At 38.6% G+C, this 22,563-nt stretch overlaps 1 protein-coding gene across 2 annotated transcripts in view; it reads right to left on the minus strand.

Annotated features, from left to right (window-relative positions):
• Nucleotides 1–22,120, minus strand: part of LOC149922920 (uncharacterized) — a 164,381-nt gene extending 142,261 nt beyond the window's left edge. For both annotated transcript variants that reach the window (XM_090162651.1, XM_090162650.1), the window contains exons 1-2: nt 21,889–22,120; nt 20,509–21,213 (exon numbers count right to left, since the gene is read on the minus strand). In XM_090162651.1, coding sequence (XP_090018777.1) covers nt 20,509–21,135 — 627 coding nt within the window. In that variant the 5' untranslated portion in view covers nt 21,136–21,213; nt 21,889–22,120. The remainder of the gene's footprint in view (nt 1–20,508; nt 21,214–21,888) is intronic.
• Between the last annotated feature and the right edge of the window lie 443 nt (nt 22,121–22,563).

Genomic DNA, 22,563 nt, shown 5'->3' on the forward strand with positions numbered 1-22,563 from the left:
AGGACTGTCTTTAAGAAGTCTCATATATTCCATCGGGATGAATTATTCTTCTGGTTTCTAGATTATCTCCAAATTGCCTACTTACGGGGATAAAGATCGCGTTATATTGATTTAAAAGTTTGATTTACCTATACTGGTTTATTCTTTAGATAGTATTGTTTGAGAGTACCGTCAAGAGGTATCACCCTGAAGACATTTAGTAATCGCATAAGTGTATAATATTGTTTTATAAGTGTGACACTTCCTATTCTTCACTTGCAAAAGTTTTACTGAGAGGTATTCGCGACCGGCTTCGTCGTCGTTTTGCGTCCGCTTGCTAACGCGTCACGCGTAGCCTTTGACAGCGCCTCGCTAGGGGGAGATTTCCTTCTTGTGATGACGTCACTTCGTTAATAGCTCTCAGTAAAATATCCCCTAAAGTGACAAACTTATGAAACAATATTATAGACTTATGGTAATAGGTGTTTCTTTAAAATACGGGAGGTCGTGTGCAAGTAAAGCACTTAAATAACTTGCGCTCGTGACAGAGTTTAAAACATTTTATACTTTGAATTTTTATTTTTTATTTTATAACGGTTGATTTACTGTCAAGATACTGCGCTGTTCAGTGGCCTAGCCAGAGAAACATATGGGCACTCCCCAGGGTTGGCAAAGTGGATACCAGTCCGGTTTAATCCACCCGGTTAAAACAGGGTTAAACCATTTAAAAAATCCACAATAAAATCCGGATTTTACTAAAATTTCAAAAATACAAGAAATCGACCACTGAACCGAACTTTTATTTATTTTTCTGAACTCATATTCAAGAATCTGTTTATTTTAACCAGTTTTTCAGCTTTTTCGAACCCTAATCGGTTTCTTAAATTCGTCCACACTAGTCCATATGTAGAAAATAACATTTCAATTAGTGATGAAACGAAGTTACAAAATTCCACCATTTCGTTTAATTTTCATTTGCCTCATTTACTAGCTTGTTTTAGATGTTACTGGCATACTAATAAAATACTGAGAACTAAAATCTCTGAAAGAGAAGTAGTGAGCTAAGCCTAATTTCCACTAAGTCTGAAAGTGTAAAACGAGCGCGAAAATTCCCGAAACATTCTCTCAGGCGGTCTATAGAGATAGGAACTATAAGCAGACGACGATTCACTAGTTTTACGTGCTTAAAAGGTCTAGAAATAATTTAAAAAACGCATATATTATTATTTTTGGAAAAATCCGGTTTAAACATATAAAACCCGGTTTTAACCAGAAAAAATCCATACCAGTGGCACTCCCTAACGTATGGTTGAATGTACATTTTTTGCCATTGTATGTGTGTGTTCGTTCTTTCCCCGCCCGAACCAAAATAGTGGCAACGCCACTGTATTGTTTTTCTAATGGTGCAAAAAAAATATGTTTAAAGGATGATTATTTCCAATATTAATACAATGAAATGGCATTTTTAATCAAAATGTAATAATTAGATGAAATAATGTTTAAACTAACTTAAACTTAAAAGACTAATGTTAAAATATTTTTCTCTCAATGCGACATTAGAAACGCATACATTTTAATACAGAAGACTCTTTTAAATAATATGCAGTTTGTGTTTTGTTTAATCCGGAAAGAAAAAGTCAATTGCATATTATTTAAATTTGTAATGTCCCTTGTTTAAATACATTTTATATTTATTTAAAATATATTTATGAGCTTCTTAGAGCATTAGAAATTGAGAAAAGTTGCGAAGTTACCATTGTAAAAAATTTGGTATAGGCTTTTAAAGTAGTTTCAAAAATGACTCGATTCATTGTCCAAAATTGGATCCAAATGGAATAAATACAATTTTGTTTCGATAAAATAATTTTGATTATTTCTGAATAAAGCTCATTTATGACACAAATTTCGATGAAAATCGAATTTCGATCTACCCAATTTTGAAATAATTTTTTTATTACAGTTCCATCAAAATGTTTCGTAAGAGTACTATAGCGTGTAAAGAAATATTGAATAAAATATATATCTTTAATTAAATTTCCCTTTAACCATATTTAACTGTTCACTGTTTAGTGTGGCATGATAATTTTTATGTCCACTAGTTCAGTTTCGTTTCAACAAATGACGCAATAGGCGTTTCAATAAATGCCGCTCTCTTTTTCTATTATCCCCTACACGCATGCTCGAGTCACTGAATAAAATAGTGTTTATGTTAGTTTTATTTGTAAGGCTAAAGTTGATAGCACTCACGCATTTTTTTATTTTAGGAGGGACGTGCGAAATTGAACGAGCCCTTCTCTATTGAAATATTAAGCCGCGCGCCCTTTAAAATATAACAAATATGTCCTGGCTATCTGTATTACTACTTCTAGACAAAATCCCAGAATAGGTTTTTTTTAAGCATCACCAGGAATCCATACCTCTACTTGGAATGCTTATCGGGGCAGATTTTCGTCTCGATGTGGCTGACGGTTTTTTGACGTCACAATGTTAACTTAACAAACAACAACGTGAGAGGGGAGCGCGTGCAAAGGGGATTTTTTCTCTCGTAGGCGGGGCCAAAGCCGTCAGAGTGATCTTACCATACGCGATACGGCAAGATAAGCATTCCAAGCAGAGGTATGGACGAGGGGTCGGGCATTTGTACAAAATCCCGTACACTTCTCAAGAAATCTCCGACGAAATCGCGAAATCCCTGACGAAATCGCAAAATCTCTGACCAAATCGCAAAATCTTATGAAATCCCGAAATCTCCGACGAAACCGCGAAATCTCCGACGAAATCGCGAAATCCCTGACGAAATCGCAAAATCTCTGACCAAATCGCAAAATCTTATGAAATCCCGAAATCTCCGACGAAACCGCGAAATCTTCGACGAAATCGCGAAATCCCTGACGAAATCGCAAAATCTCTGACGAAATCGCAAAATCTTATGAAATCCCGAAATCTCCGACGAAATCGCGAAATCTTTGACGAAATCGCGAAATCTTTGACGAAATCGCGAAATCTTTGACGAAATCGCGAAATCACAGAGATTTCGAAATCCCGTACGCTTTTTTCGGGAATGTTCGACCCCTCGGGTATGGATACTTACTTTAATATTACAAAGCTCTCCGAATTCATTCATTTCATTTTCTAGTATAAAAAAATTTAATTTATTTTCTGAAAGTATAGATGGAATCGTCTTATTGACTAAACCGATCTATTTACAAATAAAAAACCGTATATCGCTTTTAATAATACGTTTGTTGACAAACCAACGGGAAAAAGTTTTTCGTATCTCTTGGAAAAAGAATTAAAGATTGGATTCAATATTTAAAATGTCAATGCATAGAAGAATAAGAACGAGACTGTAAGGAAAAATACGATTTATTTTCAGCCTCTCGTGGGATTGTGGCTGCAGCCGCGCAAAAAATCATCTAATTCCAAATGAAAAGTTTATAACTTAAGCGGATCAGTTGAGAATAATAAATTAGGGAAAAGGGAAATTAGGGAAAAGGGACCTTGAAAGGCTCGCGCTGCAAACCAATTTTCAAATAGAAAAAAAAGTCCGTAAGATATATAATCTTTACCCCGGTTTAGAATGTATATCTATTCTAAAAATAACGAATGTTTGGACGGTCTTTCCAATCATAAATTTTCAACATTTTTAGTTTCCACCTCGTCTTTCACCCGACGAACCTTTTAAAATCTCCCGTAGTCGTATTAAAGAAAGTGTAAAATTTCACATTTTTGCAGTATCAACGAGTTTCACATTCTGCCACCAGGTTTATAACCTGGATTAATTGTCCTTAGTTTCGTTAAAAACAAGACGTATTATCGCGTTAGCATGGTTTTTTTTTCGATTTAAGTTCTACTACCTTTAAACGGGAACGGCCAAGCTTTTCCAAGTATCGCCTTATTTGCGTATCAAAAGATCAACAAGACGTTCAATATACTTACACGTACCTTATTTTGTCTTGAAAAAATATTTTTTGGCCTAAAAAGTCGAAACGCATAACAACGCCAAGTATTTGGGTTTGAATTTTCGCCGCCATCTTAAGGTGTATCGCCAGCGCCAGCAGCACCTTAGTGAGAGATTTGCAAACTATCCTAACTTTTGAAAACGCGCAATTTAGGCTTAGGTCTCGTATAACTGGAACGCGCCGCGCGTGCGAAACAAATCTTTCGCGTCTTCAGCAGCGCGCGCTTTTCTGTCTCACCGATTTCTCACCAGGTGTCGCGGCGGACGCGCGCTTTTCAATTTCCCGAAATTTCTTTATTTTATTAATAATTAACCGCTTAATATTTTTGATGCGGTTTTCGCCTTAAATTTTAGTTTTTAACGGGCTATACGGCTATCTAAATGGTTAAAGCTTGACCGTTCCCCTTTAAGGCGGAACGTACTATAAAATAGGATTTCTAGATCTGGTAGCCAGTACCGATGAGAGCCTTTATTACTGGAGATAGTATTACTTTTTTCGAGAGAAACCCGGAAGAAGTAAACATTGTTTGTTCAAATAGGGCCCCTAGGATGTACGGGCCCGGGCCTCTTTAAAATGTAAATTTTGGGCCCCAAAGAGAGCCTTTATTATACTGGAGATAGTTATCCTTTTTTGGAGAGAAACCCGTGATAAGTATACCTCATTCATTCAAACCCGGGCCCCTAGGATGCACGGGCCCAGGAGGATTGGGTAGCCTGCTGTGGGGTGGCGGGCCTCCGTATGAGGGCACGGTGGTCCTGTTTCCCGGCCTTTTGGAGCCACACCGGGATCTCCGGTGCCAGCTGTGCCAGGTTACTTGGACTGCTGTGTGCTCGTCGTTCCCCTTTAACTCTTTACCTACGTAGGTAGGGTGTCGGCTGGATTTGCTACAGCATCCACTCTTAATCCCACTGCTGTGTGCGAAGTGGGAATTGGTCCACCCATTGCTGCACTTTCTGCTGGGTTGAGTGGCTCGCGTCAAAGGTGAGACCGTCAGTAGTAGGGTACTTACTACCCAAGCTGGATTTGTCACCTGTCCGGGCTTGGGGACGCTGGCGTAGGGCACTATAATGATAGGCCTCCGGTGGTATGGTCTCTGTTACTAGGTACACCGGGCTATAAATTCTGACACACTGACGGTTTTTGGGCGGAAAACTTCGGCGTCGACGGAAAATGCGAGATATTTTCCGTCGACGATGGGCGTAAAGTCAGTCGGTTTTCGGCTCTGTGTCGCGATTTTGATTTCTACTTTTTCCGCTCAGTTGGGCGATTCCGCTCACTGGGTGGCCGAGTGGTTAACACTTTCACCTCGCAACAAGAGGAGCCGGGTTCGATCCCAACTTGGAGCACTGCGTGAGAACTCAGAACTACTCCTTCCACTTTGAGTTTGCAAGTTCTCTACCCACTGGTTAAAGAGGTTTTCCCCCAAGTTCTTCGGTTTCCCCTTTCCATAAAAACTTGTTGAGGTTAACGGTAATAGTTAGTGTAGGGAGCTGTTGGCTCGCGTGCCATGAAGGGCTTGCCACCACCCTCCTACGCATTGTAACCCTGCCACCTGAATTAATGGCTTTAAAAGTCGCTAGGTGGTGCCTTATTTTTATTTTTTATTTATTGTTATTTTTCAAATTTATCTTATTTCTTTCCATTAAATCTGGTGTTTATTGCGTAAATTACTCTCCTAGAATGTATTTTTCTGGGTTGTGGGTGGTGAAGCTAGCCTATTTCCGTGCCGAGACGGTCTTGTTTCGAGTCCTTTGATATCTGTCCCTTTTTCAGTAACGGGGATAAATCAAGATATTTTTCCAGCGAGTATAGATTAAAAGAGTTTTAGACATCGATCTTTCATCCGGGATCCCATTGCTTTAAATGGCTGCAGGACGTGCCCAGGCTCACACCGCCAACAAATGGAAGAAATAAAAAATTAAAGACATCTCCCTTTACCTTCGAGGAACGGGGCTATGATTGAAGAGAGATCTAGCCCTATGGCTACTGGTTTGAGGCAACTATTTCTTAGCGTATACAGGGCGGGGGAAGGATTAAACGGCTAAAACCTAGAGACGAGTCCTAATGCCCCTACCGTTGATAGATGAGGAGCCCGGTCACCGTACGCGGTAGCGGGCGTGTGGAAACGCGAATTCAAGAATTGCCATCGAAATAAATGAGCTTTAATATCAAAGCCTGTTGCGGAAGAGAAGGCAGTTTGGGATTAAGTGACGTGCGTAAATTGTAGCCGCCTCATTTGAAAGTTCCCCCGTTCCGAAAAGCTCGTGCGCGTCGTTATGAACGAACCACTCGACGTATTTATAATTCCGAGACGGGCACCGCTTACTTTATTACCGTCGGTTTAAAGGCTGGACTTTCATTTCGATAATATCAATTTGTACCGACGATACTAACGCCCCATTTTAACCGCCACCGATACGACAGGACCTCTTCTCGTTTACGGTTTAAGTTTAATTTATTTATACCACCACCTCCGTTTATTTCATTAAAACGCAATGTTATTTCGAGATGGTTATATTAGGTTGCTTTTAGGAAAATTACTGACTTATACGCGCGATTTTGGTTAAAGGAACTCGACGTCGTTTCAATTTTAGGAACTAAGGGAATTTAGTCCTCATATAGCCGGGGGAAATGGAGTCAATAAATTATAATTTATTGATTTTTAATTATGGTTATTATTATTATTTTTATAATTATAAATTATTAAACTTCAGTCAGAGAATGTAATTAAACAATTATCTCATATAGCCGTGGAAAATGGAGTCAATAAATTATAATTTATTGATTTTTAATTATTGTTATTATTATTATTTTTATAACTATACATTATTAAACTTAAGTCAGATAATGTAATTAAAAAATTATCTTACCATTTTTTAATCTTAAATCAGAGCGGGGGGAAAATATCCCACTTTTGCATTGTCCAGATGGCGCTACAGGAACATTTTTGGGGTGTTTCCGAGAAGTTTAACATCATGGTATCAGGGGACTGTGATACCATGCATAGTTCTTAGTTACTTATACACTTATCTTTTGTTTACCGATAGGTACGAACTTTATACTTAAAGCTGGTGCCTTGTTTAAATTAATTAAAAAATAATTAAGTTTATCTGCATAAATCGGGTGACTAAATTCGTGAACCAAATTTCCAGTTTTACCGATAGAGGGACGAATGAACTAAACTTAGCAGCGGTTCCCAATCAAAATTCTTCTCATAATCAAAAGTAATTTTTAAGCCAAAATAAGGATAATCAGGGATTATAGGAACTTAATTTAACCTCACCTAACTTAATCTTAATCTTAACCTTGAGAAAAACTAGGCCTAACAAATATATTACAAAATTTTATAGACCATCGAAAATAAAACCAGTGACGTCGTGAATTAAATTCACAATTTTAATAAATATTTCAATATAAAAAGGTATATTTGGTTTGGTATTATTATACAATGTCAACCATATTTACCATATTTACCATATTACTATAATTTACCATAATTACTATTATTTACCGTAATTACTATAATTTACCGTAATTACTATAATTTACCATAATTACTATAATTTACCATAATTACTATTATTTACTGTAAATAATATAATTTACCATAATTACTATAATTTACCATAATTACTATAATTTACCATAATTACTATAATTTACCATAATTTACCATAATTACTATAATTTAGAATATTTAGCATAATTTACCCTTATTTACCAGTGGTATGCACAGTATTCGAAAAAAGTTGTATAAGACAAAATTACTTTTTTAGTCTTATACGCCGTTTGGTTCAGATTTGAAGGTTAATTTAGCGATATTTGGTAAGAGCACGTTGAGAACAATCGAATGATATCAATATCAGGTCATATAAAGTTTCAAGTTCACCGGAAGTGACGTCACGTGGTTCGTATTTCCGGAAAGCCCCCACTTTGACCCGTAAGACAAACAGTTCTTTGTTACAAATCACTAACCTAATTAAAAAATACCTTGCCCCATTGTGTACCTTATCACATGCTTATTTTGTCATGGGCTCTTGGACTAAGAGTTAGGCTTGTAAAAAATAAATATTTTCATAAAAATATTTTCCCACGTAAAAATATAATTTAAAGGGGAACGGCCAAGCTTTTCCAAATATCGCCTTATTTGCATATCAATTTCAAAAGATCAACAAGACGTTCAATATACTTACACGTACCTTAAAGTTGAAACGCAAAATAACACCAAGTATTTGGGTTTGAATTTTCGCCGCCATCTTAAGGTGTATCGCCAGCGCCAGCAGCACCTTAGTGAGCGATTTGCGAACTATCCTAACTTTTAAAATCGCGCAATTTAGGCTTAGGTCTCGTATAACTGGAACGCGCCACGCGTGCGAAACAAATCTTTCGCGTCTTAGCGCGCGCTTTTACGTGGTTTTTCTGTCTCACCGATTTCTCACCAGGTGTCTCAGCGGAGGCGCGCTTTTCAATTTCCCGAAATTTCTTTATTTTATTAAAACTTAACCAATTAATATTTTTTATACGGTTTTCGGCATACATTTTAGTTTTTAACGGGCTATAGGGCTATCTAACTGGTTAAAGCTTGACCTTTAAGGCGGAACGTATTATAAAATAGGATTTCTAGATCTGGTAGCCAGTACCGATGAGTAGCACCGGGACGAAAGTACCTCAACCAGTGTCTTTCGTAATAATATCCACTTCTACATTAAAAAGATCGTGGCAACCCTGTTTTAAAAGATTTGACAAACAAGGACTAACGATTGGTAATTAAAATGATGATTTTCCCGCGCGACCTTGAGTGCTAAGTCGGGTAAGTTGTTAGAAAATGTTTTATCTGTGGGAGCCATAGATATAAGAAATGTATATAAAGGTCTAGATAAATTTCGGGGCATCTAAGCCTAACATATAATTCGGAATTGACACCTAGCAGACACCGAGGAAGGCACGTGACCAAGAGCGCGAGCTCTCATAGCATTTTAGAACTAAGTGCTTGTCCTTTCCGCAGGCCGTAGTCTTTAGACACCATCTGTTGGTGACTTTTAGTATAATTTTTAAGCCGGAGACAATGGCTCTCACGACGATAGCACGAGCTTTCTTACCTTATAAGGATAGCCTGCAGAAATTACTCGTTTCTGCTAGCTGTCACCTCCGTATTCACTCCCTTTGAAATATTTTACCTAGACCTTTATATACGTTTCCTATATCTATGGTGGGAGCTCTTCTTGGAAAATTGTGAATTTTATAAACGGAAGAGAACTAAGGCCATCTATTGATCAGATAATGAAGATACTCGAATGTTAATTAACGTTAAATGCCGACCGCTTTATGTTGTAACATTGATTTCGAGTATAAAAAATCTGAACCATACTTTTAGAACGCTGGTGAAATTACCAAAAGTCAAAATTTAGGCCAGAGATTCCAACAGCAGACCGGTTTCGCCCTTTTGGGGCTCATCAGTACTGTGTAGGAACTCTGGCTATCCTCGGAAATCTGCCGATATCAGTAAAACTAATAAACATTCAGAGTGCCCTATATGTGAGCAGTCCATGCAATAATTGGTGAAGAATTTCACTATAAGTTGCAATGGACTGCTCACATATAGGGCACTCTGAATGTTTATTAGATGGTGAAATTCCTTAAAATTCCTCCCGTATTTGTAAAATCCAAGGAATATTTAATATTTTAAGTTTCGTATTCTTATCAAACTTATCGTGTATCGGGATCATTTTCGATGCTTAATAATTTACGGCATAATCTACCTTATAGTTTCCTCGACATTTAAAATTCTGTCTATTTGAAAAATAACAGTACATTCTATTTTTATGAATATTTACGACATAAAATAAACCACGCTTCCATAAAATAATAAAGATTGTGTCGTGTAACAAACTTTGATGCGCTCTAGCGCCCTATTTTGGATGAAAAAGTGTAACCCATCTAATGCTTAACAGCGGCCCATCTTTATCAGACTAAGTAGTATTAACCAGAAACCACTAAACATAAATAACAACGCCACCCCTTTCTCCTCTTCGAACAAACTTGTACAAAATGTTTTAGGGTCATCATCGGACCGCTGGGTGTATATACAGTGTGTTTCCTAAATGGTGGTAGGACCGATCGTCAACGGCCGCGGGCCGATGTCTACGAATGAAACAGATAATTTAAGTTAAGAGATAGTGACAGAATTTTTTGCCCATATTTAATTTTACATTAAATATATGAATATGCGTTGATAATAATTGTGGAAATAATAATTTTAATTAAATATTACGCATTCACTATTATATTTCAGTTCTTAAATGGATGGGTAGGCTTTCTCTGACGTCACAAATGGGTTTCGAAATCTTTTTTTCTCAAGCTCGCGCGCGAGCAGGACGCTTTAGCCCGCTTGACTTATCGTGAAAGTATGACGTAGAGATTGGGTAGAGTTTCAAGGAAGCCAACATAACCCAAAATTTTAAATTGAATTTTCATACTTAAATACTTTTTTAAAGTACTATAACATATATATTTTCGGAATCAGGACCTAAAACGCTATTTTTTGAAGAACACTAAATTAAAAAATTAAATATTTTCCCTAGCTGACACTATCTCTTTAAGGTATTAAAATGTAATTTTAAATTAAGGGTTCGTCCATACGTCAATTGTTTCGTAACTTCGAAATGGTGGCCTAAATCGGAAAAATGCCATAGAACATTTTCGTCTTAAAATAATCTGCAGAATCAATAGACGCTCGGTCCTACCACCATTTAGGGAACACCCTGTATATTCTTTTCTTTTAGCGGCAAACTTGGAGGGGTTATCGTCCCGAAATTATTATTCAGATCATAACCGAAGACCATCTAGGTTCCCTCTAATGGCCCATAAGAAGCAGAAATGGTGCGGCGAGCCCCCGCGTGACAGGCGTTGCGAATACGACCGGGAGGAGCCTATAGTTTCGCTTCAACTACGGTCCATTCTCATTTAAGACTCGAGATAGCATTCACAATTTCTAGCGAAACCAGAGGACGTTATTTTTATTGTTAATTCGGCGACTCTCTCCGGGCTCTCGGGGTGTTTTACCACCATTGGCCCACGCTGGTCATTTGATAAGAGTGTATTAACCCCTCGAGAATCGGACGGCTTCGAGTTGGAGAAATAATAAAAAATATATCTTTCTTTCTCTTCTATCGTAATTGTCATCTGCTCCATTAATGTTTACGCTTTTCTTGGGATTTCAAAATGTTTCTTTTTTTATCGTAAATGTTACGGCGGACACTTAAGATTTTTGGGACGCGATGGTGCGGTTTAAATAACGAGGACAAGTCTTGTTTCTAATTAGCGTAATGGGGGATCTATAAGCGACCTCGATATCATTCTACGCGTAAACTTAGTCGCCGGATCCATAAAATGAAAGGATAGCGCTTGAAAATAAAAATACTTCTTTATCTTTTTGGTGAAAATTCAACGCGATATTTTTGAATTTCCAATTTTTCCCCATCATAGTATACCATCAGTAAAAATGTTTTGTTTTGAGAAGTACGATAAAATTCAATTCTTGGTGGCGACGGGTGGTCCGGCGAATGGACCTTGGCTTGGTCCGAGCCATATTTTACGGGGAAATCTAATGGGCCGAAATGAGCGAAGAGAAGGGGTGTTTCTTTGTCTCAACGGACCAAAGTTTGGAGAAAACGCGTCTGGCGTAATAAGATCAATGGATTGCTCGTTTTCCTCAGACCTCCCGCCGCGAATCCGGATGAAATAAATAACAAAAGAACACCGAAAGAGACGGAAGGCCCTCCGCTTCGCTCGCCTCCCCCTAGATGGCGCTGTCAATGTAAAACATTCTTTTTATTCGGCCATTGTCCGCAGACCCTATCTTGGCGACAGTCTTTTGTCTCAGTAGAATTCGAACGCGACCGTCGAAGAACTGTTCGATTGTTGTCAGTCAAAAGAGAAAATTCGCGATGGGTCTCCCGTACCATTCTACGCTCCGGACTTATAGAATCCCCGCCTTCCGCTACGCTTTCCGAATAAGTTACGAAGTTGGTGTTGGATCGTCTGCGACATCTTATCGATTGCAAACCGATTGTCACTGAGCAAAATTTTAGGGGGGGGGGGTTAGGGTGGGCGTACGCACCCTTCGGATTCTAGCGAACTACAGTTCGGCGAAACAAGGGAGGCTAGTTCTATCAGAAATTTGGCGGTGGGGAAAGCCATACATCAAGAATGATAAATAGCGCCACTAGTAGCCGCATTTATCACTACTATATTGTAGGGTGGCCCCGCTCGATGTATAAAGAATGTTTCGATATAATGCCTCCCGACCAAAGTGAAAAGAACCTGTAAGCTTAGCTATAAGCCCTGACTGAGCCCAGCCGGCTATCATGAATAAGCTTCACTGCTTGCACCCCCCTGTACCCCTACTGCCGTCTTTTTGGGAGCTGCTATACGCAATCCCTGGCTCTTTATTTTTAGCTTTACCCAACTGTCCGGCGTTGAATTTGCAAATTCGACCTTGGATAGTGACTCTTCCATTTTATTTGAATGCAAATTTGTTCCACCCTCTTAATTTTATTCATTTTAATTTAAAATATATTGATATAATATTATACATTAGATAATAAGGGTCAAATTTAACTAGTAGGTTAGACCTACATGATGATGATAAAAACAGAATATTAGAATGGTAGTCAAAATAATTTTAGATTAAAATCACGTGCAGAAAAAAGTGTTAAATAATATACAGAAATATAAAACAATAAAAATTGTAAAACAGATTAAGGAGGCAAATTAGTTAAAATGGACAAGTGCAATAATCATAATAATAATCATAATCAGCTAAGCTACTACCCAAGGCACCACCTTAGGCCTAAGTCATCAAGCGACATTTAAAGACTTTAATTCAGGTGGCCGGGTTACAATGCGTAGGAGGGTAGTGGCAAGCCCTGCATGCCACGCGAGCCTACAGCTCCCTACACTAACTATTACAGCTACTGAATTTTCATCTCGATTTATTAAATATTAAACATTCAAGCTCCATTTTCAAAGTGTATTTAACGTTTTCTCGAAATATTAATTCATCACGCGTCTTAATTTTTACTTTAAAGCGAATTTAATAACGTGAAATGTTAGTATAAAATTTTCGTCTCAACGGATAAATTAAAATTTTCCATACTCAAAGAAACGTGATCGAAAAAGGCGATTCCAAAGCTCACCGATGTTCCCAAGTAAGCCTCGGTAGGTTCGCTATTGATATAATAAGTATAGGCTGGAAGAAGGAACACTCATCGGTCCGTCTTTAGCGCACGAGTCAATAGTTTTCGGGTGCGCGCTACAATGGATTTATCGCGAAAAAGGTCCGGCGTATTCAATAATGTACCGAGAAGAACATAGCCTAGGTATATTTCGCTGGCGGCTGCAGCTATATTCCCACGCGATCGATATGGAAGGTGCTTTTTATTACCTTCGCAACGGGTCTTTCGTTTTGGCGCTGCAAATATCCGCTGCATCGAGAAAAGCCGGCTTTTCCCCCACACATACGCAGAGATTTCTTCTTTCGCGGTATACGATGTAATATTTATTACGATATAAAGCTAAAGAAATGCCTTAATATGTATTAAATATTTCAATAATATGGCGTCCCAATTCTCAAAAAAAATATATATATACTCCAGCGGCGACAGATCCAAATAGATCGACGGATAAAATATTTAAAATGTATATGACGGAGGTCGCAAAGGTCAAATGACGCTTAGCTTTGTCTAAATGTTATATCTGCTATGGAATATAATTTTTGCTTTTTGATATTGTTTTTCAACATTGATTTTTTTCTTTTACATTTTCGCGGTTTGAAGTCGTTTATGAATTTTTGCCTGTTGATATTTTATCAATATTTAGCGATTGTATTTTAAATCTTGTCAATTGATTTTTTTATATTTTTAGCGTTTGAATCTATATAAAAATTTTGGTTTTTGATTTTTTTAAAATTGTTGCGTAATTTTTCAATTTTTGATGTTTAATTATTTTTGCGATTAATATTTTGAAAAAAAATACTGTTGAAATGTGTTTAAAGTTTTGAGGTTTGGTAATTTTGTAAACGTTTTGGCGTTTTATTTGATTTTTGAAATTTTGGTATGTAATCCTTTTTTTAATTTTTGCCGTTTGAGTTGATTTGTAAAATTTGGTGTTTGAATTAATTTTAAAAATTTGGCGTTTGAATTCATTTGTAAGATTTTAGCGTTTGAATTGATTGGTTTGAATTTATTTGTCAAATTTTGGCATTTGAATTTATTTGTCAAATTTTGGCATTTGAATTTATTTGTCAAATTTTGGCATTTGAATTTATTTGTCAAATTTTGGCATTTGAATTTATTTGTCAAATTTTGGCATTTGAATTTATTTGTCAAATTTTGGCATTTGAATTGATTTGTCAAATTTTGGCATTTGAATTGATTTTCAAAATTTTTCCATTTGGAATGTTCATTTTTAATCTTTATGTGTGATTACTTTTTACATTTTGGACATTAAATTAATTTTTACTTTTTATATTGAATTACTGTTTAAATTGTTGATATTGAATTACTTTTTACATTTTTGATATTGAATTACCGTTTACATTTTTGATTTTTAATTTGAAGTTTTGTTGTTTATTTTTTTATCAATTATTGTCATTAATTAATGAATAATTTGTATTTGCATTTTTAAAATAATTTACGATGCAAGTTGGAAGTATTTTAACCCAATTACGGTCTTTTAATATTGTTTCAACTTTCTGGTCTGGTAATTTTAAATACACAAATCAAATTAAACGGGCAGTGCGCCATTTTGGTTTCCGCAGATTTACCAGCACGCAACTTAGATAAATAATTTGTATAAGCATTTTAAAAATAATTAACGATTCATTTGGAAATATTTTAACCCGCCGTAATAATTTAAACAAGGGTGTAACTTGAATCTAACAACGCAACACATCCCCGACGTAGGGATGAGAAACGCGGTTTTCTCAACCAATCAATCTCCGCGTAATTCAATTCCCCAATATTTCGTTCCATTATTTTCGAGCCATAAAATTTTCGTTTCTTTTCCCGCTGTTGGAGCAATTTGCAATTACGATAAATCGTCTAATATCGAAGATTAAGTACCCCGGGTTATAGTAGCCCCCTATATTTAAACAAAAGGGTTCGATTCGGAGTCGGATTCCGCTAGAAAACGACAAAGAAAGTACCCGTTTGTGTTGTACTGGTCGTATTGTTCGCCGTCGGGGGTAAAAGGCAATTACGACTGGACGCACGCGATCTGTCCATCTAGGACCGTCGCGCCGATCGGCTCCGTTCATCTTTCTGTCAAAGGGAGCGACTGTACCCCCCGGAGTAGATTTAGCAGCGCTCGCTCTGTTGAGAAAAAAAACCTTGTTTTCTTTGGGCGTTTGTTTACATTATGCAAGAGAGTGAAAGGAAGAAAGGCCGGCCATATTGTCGGAGGGACGTTCACTTTGGCGCAACCCCTATGATTTATTCGTTTCCCCGTTGTTATCCCCCCCCCCGTTTTAATTCTAAATAAATAAGGCAATGGATTTCAGATTCGCATCTAGTTTTCGATCGACTATTTATGTTTCTTTTCGACATTTACTAGTTTTAGATCAAGTCCATTTTGATTTGCTATTTTTAGATCAAATCCATTTATATTTGCTATTTATAGATCGAATCCATTTGGATTTGCTATTTTTAGATCGAATCCATTTAGATTTGCTATTTTTAGATAAAATCCATTTAGATTTGCTATTTTTAGATCGAATCCATTTGGATTTGCTATTTTTATATCGAATCCATTTGGATTTGCTATTTTTAGATCGAATCCATTTAGATTTGCTATTTTTAGATCAAATCCATTTAGATTTGCTATTTTTAGATCAAATCCATTTAGATTTGCTATTTTTAGATCAAATCCATTTATATTTGCTATTTTTAGATCAAATCCATTTAGATTTCCTATTTTTTGAACAATTTCACTTTTGGTACTAGGTTTTTTAGAACAATTTCCATTTTTGCACTAGAGATCAGTTTATTTTTTTTAACTAGTTTTTTCGATAAATTTTTATGCACTGGCTTTTACCTGATCAATTTACTTTTTTGCACTGGCATCAATTCTTTTTTGCTCATGGTTTATTAGAACAAATTACTTTTTTCTCAAGGTTTCTTAGACCAATTTATTTTTGCTCAAGGTTTATTAGATTAATTTATTTTTGCTCAAGGTTTATTAGATTAATTTATTTTTGCTCAAGGTTTATTAGACCAATTTCCATGTTTGCGCTAATTTTCCTTGTTTCGCTAGCTTTTTCGGACCAATTTTCCTTTTTGCAGTAGGTTTCTTCAACTAATTTCTCTTTTGCACTATCAGTTTCCATTTTCACCCTAGTTTCTTTCGATCAATTTTCTGTTTACACTAGCATTTATCAGAACAATTTTCTGTTTGCACTAGCATTTCTCAGAGCAATTCCCTTTTTTTAAGTAGTTTATCTCGGATACATTTCCGTTTTTTCAAAAGCATTTCTCAAAGCAATTTCCCTTTTTTCGATAGCTTCTCTCTGATCAATTTCTCTTTTTTCAGTACTTTTCTTTGAGCAATTTCCCTTTTTCAGTAGCTTCCATCTGATCAATTTCCCTTTTTTAGTAGCTTCCCTCTGATTAATTTCCCTTTTTCAGTAGCTTCCCTCTGATTAATTTCCCTTTTTCAGTAGCTTCCCTCTGATTAATTTCCCTTTTTCAGTAGCTTCCCTCTGATTAATTTCCCTTTTTCAGTAGCTTCCCTCTGATTAATTTCCCTTTTTCAGTAGCTTCCCTCTGATTAATTCCCTTTTTCAGTAGCTTCCCTCTGATTAATTTCCCTTTTTCAGTAGCTTCCCTCTGATTAATTTCCCTTTTTCAGTAGCTTCCCTCTGATTAATTCCCCTTTTTCAGTAGCTTCCCTCTGATTAATTCCCCTTTTTCAGTAGCTTCCCTCTGATTAATTTTCCTTTTTCAGTAGCTTCCCTCTGATTAATTTCCCTTTTTCAGTAGCTTCCATCTGATCAATTTCCCTTTTTTAGTAGCTTCCCTCTGATTAATTTCCCTTTTTCAGTAGCTTCCCTCTGATTAATTTCCCTTTTTCAGTAGCTTCCCTCTGATTAATTTCCCTTTTTCAGTAGCTTCCCTCTGATTAATTTCCCTTTTTCAGTAGCTTCCCTCTGATTAATTTCCCTTTTTCAGTAGCTTCCCTCTGATTAATTTCCCTTTTTCAGTAGCTTCCCTCTGATTAATTCCCCTTTTTCAGTAGCTTCCCTCTGATTAATTCCCCTTTTTCAGTAGCTTCCCTCTGATTAATTTCCCTTTTTCAGTAGCTTCCCTCTGATTAATTTCCCTTTTTCAGTAGCTTCCCTATGATTAATTTCCCTTTTTCAGTAGCTTCCCTCTGATTAATTCCCCTTTTTCAGTAGCTTCCCTCTGATTAATTTCCCTTTTTCAGTAGCTTCCCTCTGATTAATTTCCCTTTTTCAGTAGCTTCCCTCTGATTAATTTCCCTTTTTCAGTAGCTTCCCTCTGATTAATTTCCCTTTTTCAGTAGCTTCCCTCTGATTAATTTCCCTTTTTCAGTAGCTTCCCTCTGATTAATTCCCCTTTTTCAGTAGCTTCCCTCTGATTAATTCCCCTTTTTCAGTAGCTTCCCTCTGATTAATTCCCCTTTTTCAGTAGCTTCCCTCTGATTAATTTCCCTTTTTCAGTAGCTTCCCTCTGATTAATTTCCCTTTTTCAGTAGCTTCCCTATGATTAATTTCCCTTTTTCAGTAGCTTCCCTCTGATTAATTCCCCTTTTTCAGTAGCTTCCCTCTGATTAATTCCCCTTTTTCAGTAGCTTCCCTCTGATTAATTTTCCTTTTTCAGTAGCTTCCCTCTGATTAATTTCCCTTTTGCAGTAGCTTCCATCTGATTAATTTCCCTTTTTCAGTAGCTTCCCTCTGATTAATTTCCCTTTTGCAGTAGCTTCTTTGATTAATTTCCCTTTTTTCACTAGCTTTTCTCGAATCAATTTCCCCTTTTATATTACTTTTTCCAAATTTGTTTATTTTTTCCTAAACCCATTTCCCTATATACGCTAGTTTTTCTCAGACCAGTGTCATTTCACTTTCATTCAAAGATATATTTAAAATTTATGAAATAATCCCTTTATTTTCGCTTTTATCTTGTCAATTTCGTTTTTGGTTTTTCCCATTTTAGTAATTCATTAACACTATAATATCTTTTGACAATAGCAGAACAACTAATGGGCTATTTTCAAAGCAAATAGCATCCCGCTGAAAAGCTTAGTTTTATAAAATGACCACATGAAGTAAAGATGGGAAAAAAAGATATATAAGTGGCGCGCCCGCGGAATGCGGATGTGTATTTAATCCTATTTCCGTTTCCGGCTGCGCTAAGTCTCCGGATATTACCTTTCGCCCTCTAGAATCCCCTTTTCGCCAAATGACAGTACTAGATAACACGCGTGACCAAAAACTAAAAAATAAAAAATTGAGGGGTGACCTTAGTACAAATATACTTTTGAAAAGTAACAGCGAAAGTAATTAATATTTTTTGTTCTTTTCTTCTTTGTTCGTCGTGTGTACCTTCAACGTCAAATTTTTTATCCTTTTAACTTTCAGCTAAGTCTTACGGAGGGTACCATCTTGAAGACCTAATTGAAAGAAGGGTTCGCTAAAATCGTAAAAAAATAAAATACCTAAAAAAAGAATCAAATAAAAAAGGGGAGGGTTTTTTAGAGCCCCCTCCTCGGAATTATCGCATTAAGAGACAGAAATGGGGGAAAAGGTGTAATTATATAGTCTGGCTGACGCGCTCCGGGATGACACGACTCTTTACTTTCTTGGGAAAACATCACCGTCCTCGGTCCAGAAGAGGGTTGAAGGGGGTGAACTGGGTGTCCTTTATTCGGGTAGGGGGCACTCGCAAATTGCCAACATAGTAAAAAACGTGAAGAAGCGTAGAGAGAAAAAACGGTTAGCACTTTTTCTTCGTCGTTTGGCGAAGCTTCTTTTTCGCGTCTCATTAGGCCTTGGATCCTCGACTGGCGTTCTTAAGTTCATGTCTCCATCCTTAGCAGAGACGCCTTCATTTGATGGCTGAATAAAAAAGTCAGGCCCAATGTATGTTGCGAGGAAGGGGAAAAAACCTAACCATCTTCTATACGTTTCGCGTTGGTTAGGGTTCCTTAACTGACACTTCGAACGGCGGAATTGTCTTATAAAAGCGCGGACGCCACCGTTAGGTAGCTACAATCATTAGCGCCGGTAGATTCTCGTAGCGAAATTTGACTAAGGAACGACGGTATACGTGATAGAAGGTGAACGCTCTGTTTGTCGCCGCAAGATGGGGCAACCGACCTTAGCCTTTACCCCTTTTCCCATGGTCCGTTAGTGCCCCCTGTTGGTAGGGGATGAATTGAAATTACATGTATTTTGCATAGCCATTAGGTCCTTTAGGAATTTTAAAGGATTCTATAATCAGGGGCATTTTTTGTTCCCTCTCACTCTTTATACCCCGAATTCCCCAGTTTCTCAGTCGATTTTTTTGCCGCTTCTTTCGCGTGATTAAATTCGAATAACACAAAAAGAAAAGGTTGTAAGATTAAAATTTTCTCATTCTTTTGGTTGTTTAAAAAAAGGGTTTTTTTTTCGGGTATACGTATCTGTACATCTATGCTGGTTCTGAGAAGAAAAATTCCGTCGGGATTTTGTTATCTTAAAAAGTACTTCTTTAATGGCACTTTTAAGAGCATCGTCGAATGGGACTTCAAGATACCTTCTCTCTCTTTTTGTCGCTTCCATCCGAAGGCCAAGAGGCGATTTGCTATTCTAAAAGACCGTTAAAGCCTTCCAATGTTTAATTAGCCCAGAAATTTGCTCACTCGGGCGCTCGGGGCATTCTCCCCCCCCCCCCCTTGGACTAGGACCTCTTTTACAAACCCGCGCGCTATTTAGAGAATTGGTTTTTGACTCAATTTAAATGAAGAGGTCGCGCCAGCCAATGTTTTAGCAAAACGTTTGGACTGCTCTTTTAAAAACCTTCGCTTTCTCTAACCGCCGCCACTGAAAACTTTTTATCTTTATATAATTTGGTTTGTTTAGTATAATTGGGTAACATTTACGTTTTCCACTTATTAGTTTATCGCGCTTCGTAACAAGTGGACAGTTTATCTTAATGTCCTTGTGCTTAGCTGATACTTTGAATAGTAACGTGTTTCGTGGAGCGTAGAAATAGACTGGCCACCCGCTGATAAAGTCGGAACCGCGTAGACATTCACCCGGCAGGAATCCATACCTCTACTTGGAATGCTTCTCGCGGTAGATTTTCGTCTCAATGTGGCTGACGGTTTTTTTGACGTCACTATGTTAACTTAACAACCAACAACGTGAAAGGGGAGCGTGCGCAGAGGGGATTTTTTCTCTCGTAGGCGGGGCCAAAGCCGTCTGAGTGATCTTACCGTGCGCGGTACGGCAGGATAAGCATTCCATGTAGAAGTATGGATTCCTGACACGGCTATAAGATTAACTTACGGGTATCTTGGAGTACGAGGTCAACCAGACGCTGTTGGGATCGTCAGTCGATTTGCTTTGCGGCTGGCCGTAGATTTGGACGCTGGGAACGTTAGTCTCCTCGGCGTTGTACGGAGCGTTGAGGCTGGAACCACCACCGTTTCCGCCCTGGGCGGTTGCGTGTCTGGTCCAGCGGGAGAAATAGTCATCGGGGTAGATTCTCCTTTTCCTTCTGGTGGCCGCGAACTGCGCGTTGAAGGACGGAACGTCGGAGTCCCTCTGGTTCGCCCGAATTGGACTTTTCCTGAAACCACGCACCGGTTCCTGGTCGAAATAAAAGCGCTCTTGGGAAGCGCGCTCTTCTCTCGGTTGGTGGCTGCTGGCGGGACCCTCCTCCCGCGTCGACGGCGGAACTCGGCGGGAGTCCGGACACGGGCAATTAAGTATCAAGCCCTCCAACTGGCTTCTGCTCTGGTCGAACATCGTATGCGTGTAGTAAAAATTAGCGGCCAGCCCCACGTAGAGGAACGCCACCGCCGCCACCACGTACCGACTGCCAGAGGAATGACCCACTCTCGAGGAAGACAAGGACGCCGATGACGGTCGCGTCTCTTTGGTCGGACTCGAGTCCTGGTTCGTCATTTTCATCCGTCGGGTATGGATGTCAATTTCGAGTCTAGTAGCTAATGGATGTTATCTCGAGGCGATTGGGCGGCGCCAGATTCCCTGTTCGAGTAGAATTATTCATAAATTCCGTCGCTCTATATATCGTACGTTGCTCTCCGGCCCCTCGTCTAATTTACAACGCTAACGAACCCGCCCCCCCCCCCCTCCCTCCGTTAGTCAAACATTCATTAAAGAGTTAATGTTTACTACGGTTGAAATTTCAAACTCGTTACCCCGCATTCGAGATTTTGAAGTGTACTTGTAGCGACGTAAATTCCGGCTGAGAAAATGTTAATCGGAAATCCCGTTAATTTTTCGCCTTTTATTCAATTTGGATCCGAAATAGGCTTTAGCGAGATATCAGTTTGGCTAACAAGGCCTATTAGTTTCCATTAGACTCTGCCGAGTGTAGCCACGCGACGCTCTTTAAACCACCAACGCGATACAGCCCGGCTGGTTGCGCGACTTCGTAACGGGACGCGATCCTTTCCGTATATAGCTCTCGTAGGAGTTAAGGTGACGCTAGAGCCGGAGAACTGTTCATTTGTCTAAGTTCCATCGATTTAACGAGGGAGATTCTCGGGGGATATATTTCTACGCGAATCTCACCCCGATAAACAAACCCTCAAATTGGCTGTTATTCAAACCCTTCCCCGTCGAACGTGGCTCCTCTACGCGAGCCAGCCGCCCACGGTAGCCGCCAGATATTTGAATAGGAAATGAAATATCACCCACCTCCCATGTTGCCGTTGATTCTTCCTTCTATAATACTCAAGTTGACAGTGCGACCCGAAGATCCCGCAGTTTGACACTTAACATTCTTCTCGTTCAACGTCTAAGCTGGCTGCCAAAACGGTTAAGAAAGTTTTCCACGAGGAGAGAGTACCGTAAACGAGAATTTGATCCGACGGTGCTCTTAAAAACTCTTTTAGTTCCGCGAGACGCGTTGCTGGACCGCCGCGTGTCGACTTCTCTTAGCGACTGTGAGCCGTGACCGGCTGATCGGCGGCCTTTTATAGGTTTCGACGCTTCGTCCGTCCACCACCTCGCGGCGCTAGTCGCCGTACCCCGCGTGCGCCACGCTGTATCGCGTCGGAAGAGAACATTTTTTGATCTCGAATTTTCTCAAACGCGCCGGGAAAGGCAGAGGGAAACACGCGCGCTGCCCGGCCAGAAGCATCAACAACATTTTCTCGCCACTCGTAAAAAGGGCGTTAAGTTACTTTTTTCTCCCCGCTCTCTCTCTCTCTCTCTCTCTCTCTCTCTCTCTCTCTCTCTCTCTCTCTATCCGCGGGCTCTCGAAAGAATCCAATGACACGCGAAATCGCGTGAAAGCCAGGAATACTACCTCTTTTTTCCCAGATCCCCCCACTTGCGGTACAATAATGTTCCGGGGTTTGCGGCGGTACC

The sequence above is a fragment of the Leiobunum rupestre genome, chromosome 11 (assembly GCF_980474605.1).
Source record: "Leiobunum rupestre chromosome 11, qqLeiRupe1.1.hap1, whole genome shotgun sequence".
In the NCBI taxonomy this organism is placed as follows: domain Eukaryota; kingdom Metazoa; phylum Arthropoda; class Arachnida; order Opiliones; family Sclerosomatidae; genus Leiobunum; species Leiobunum rupestre.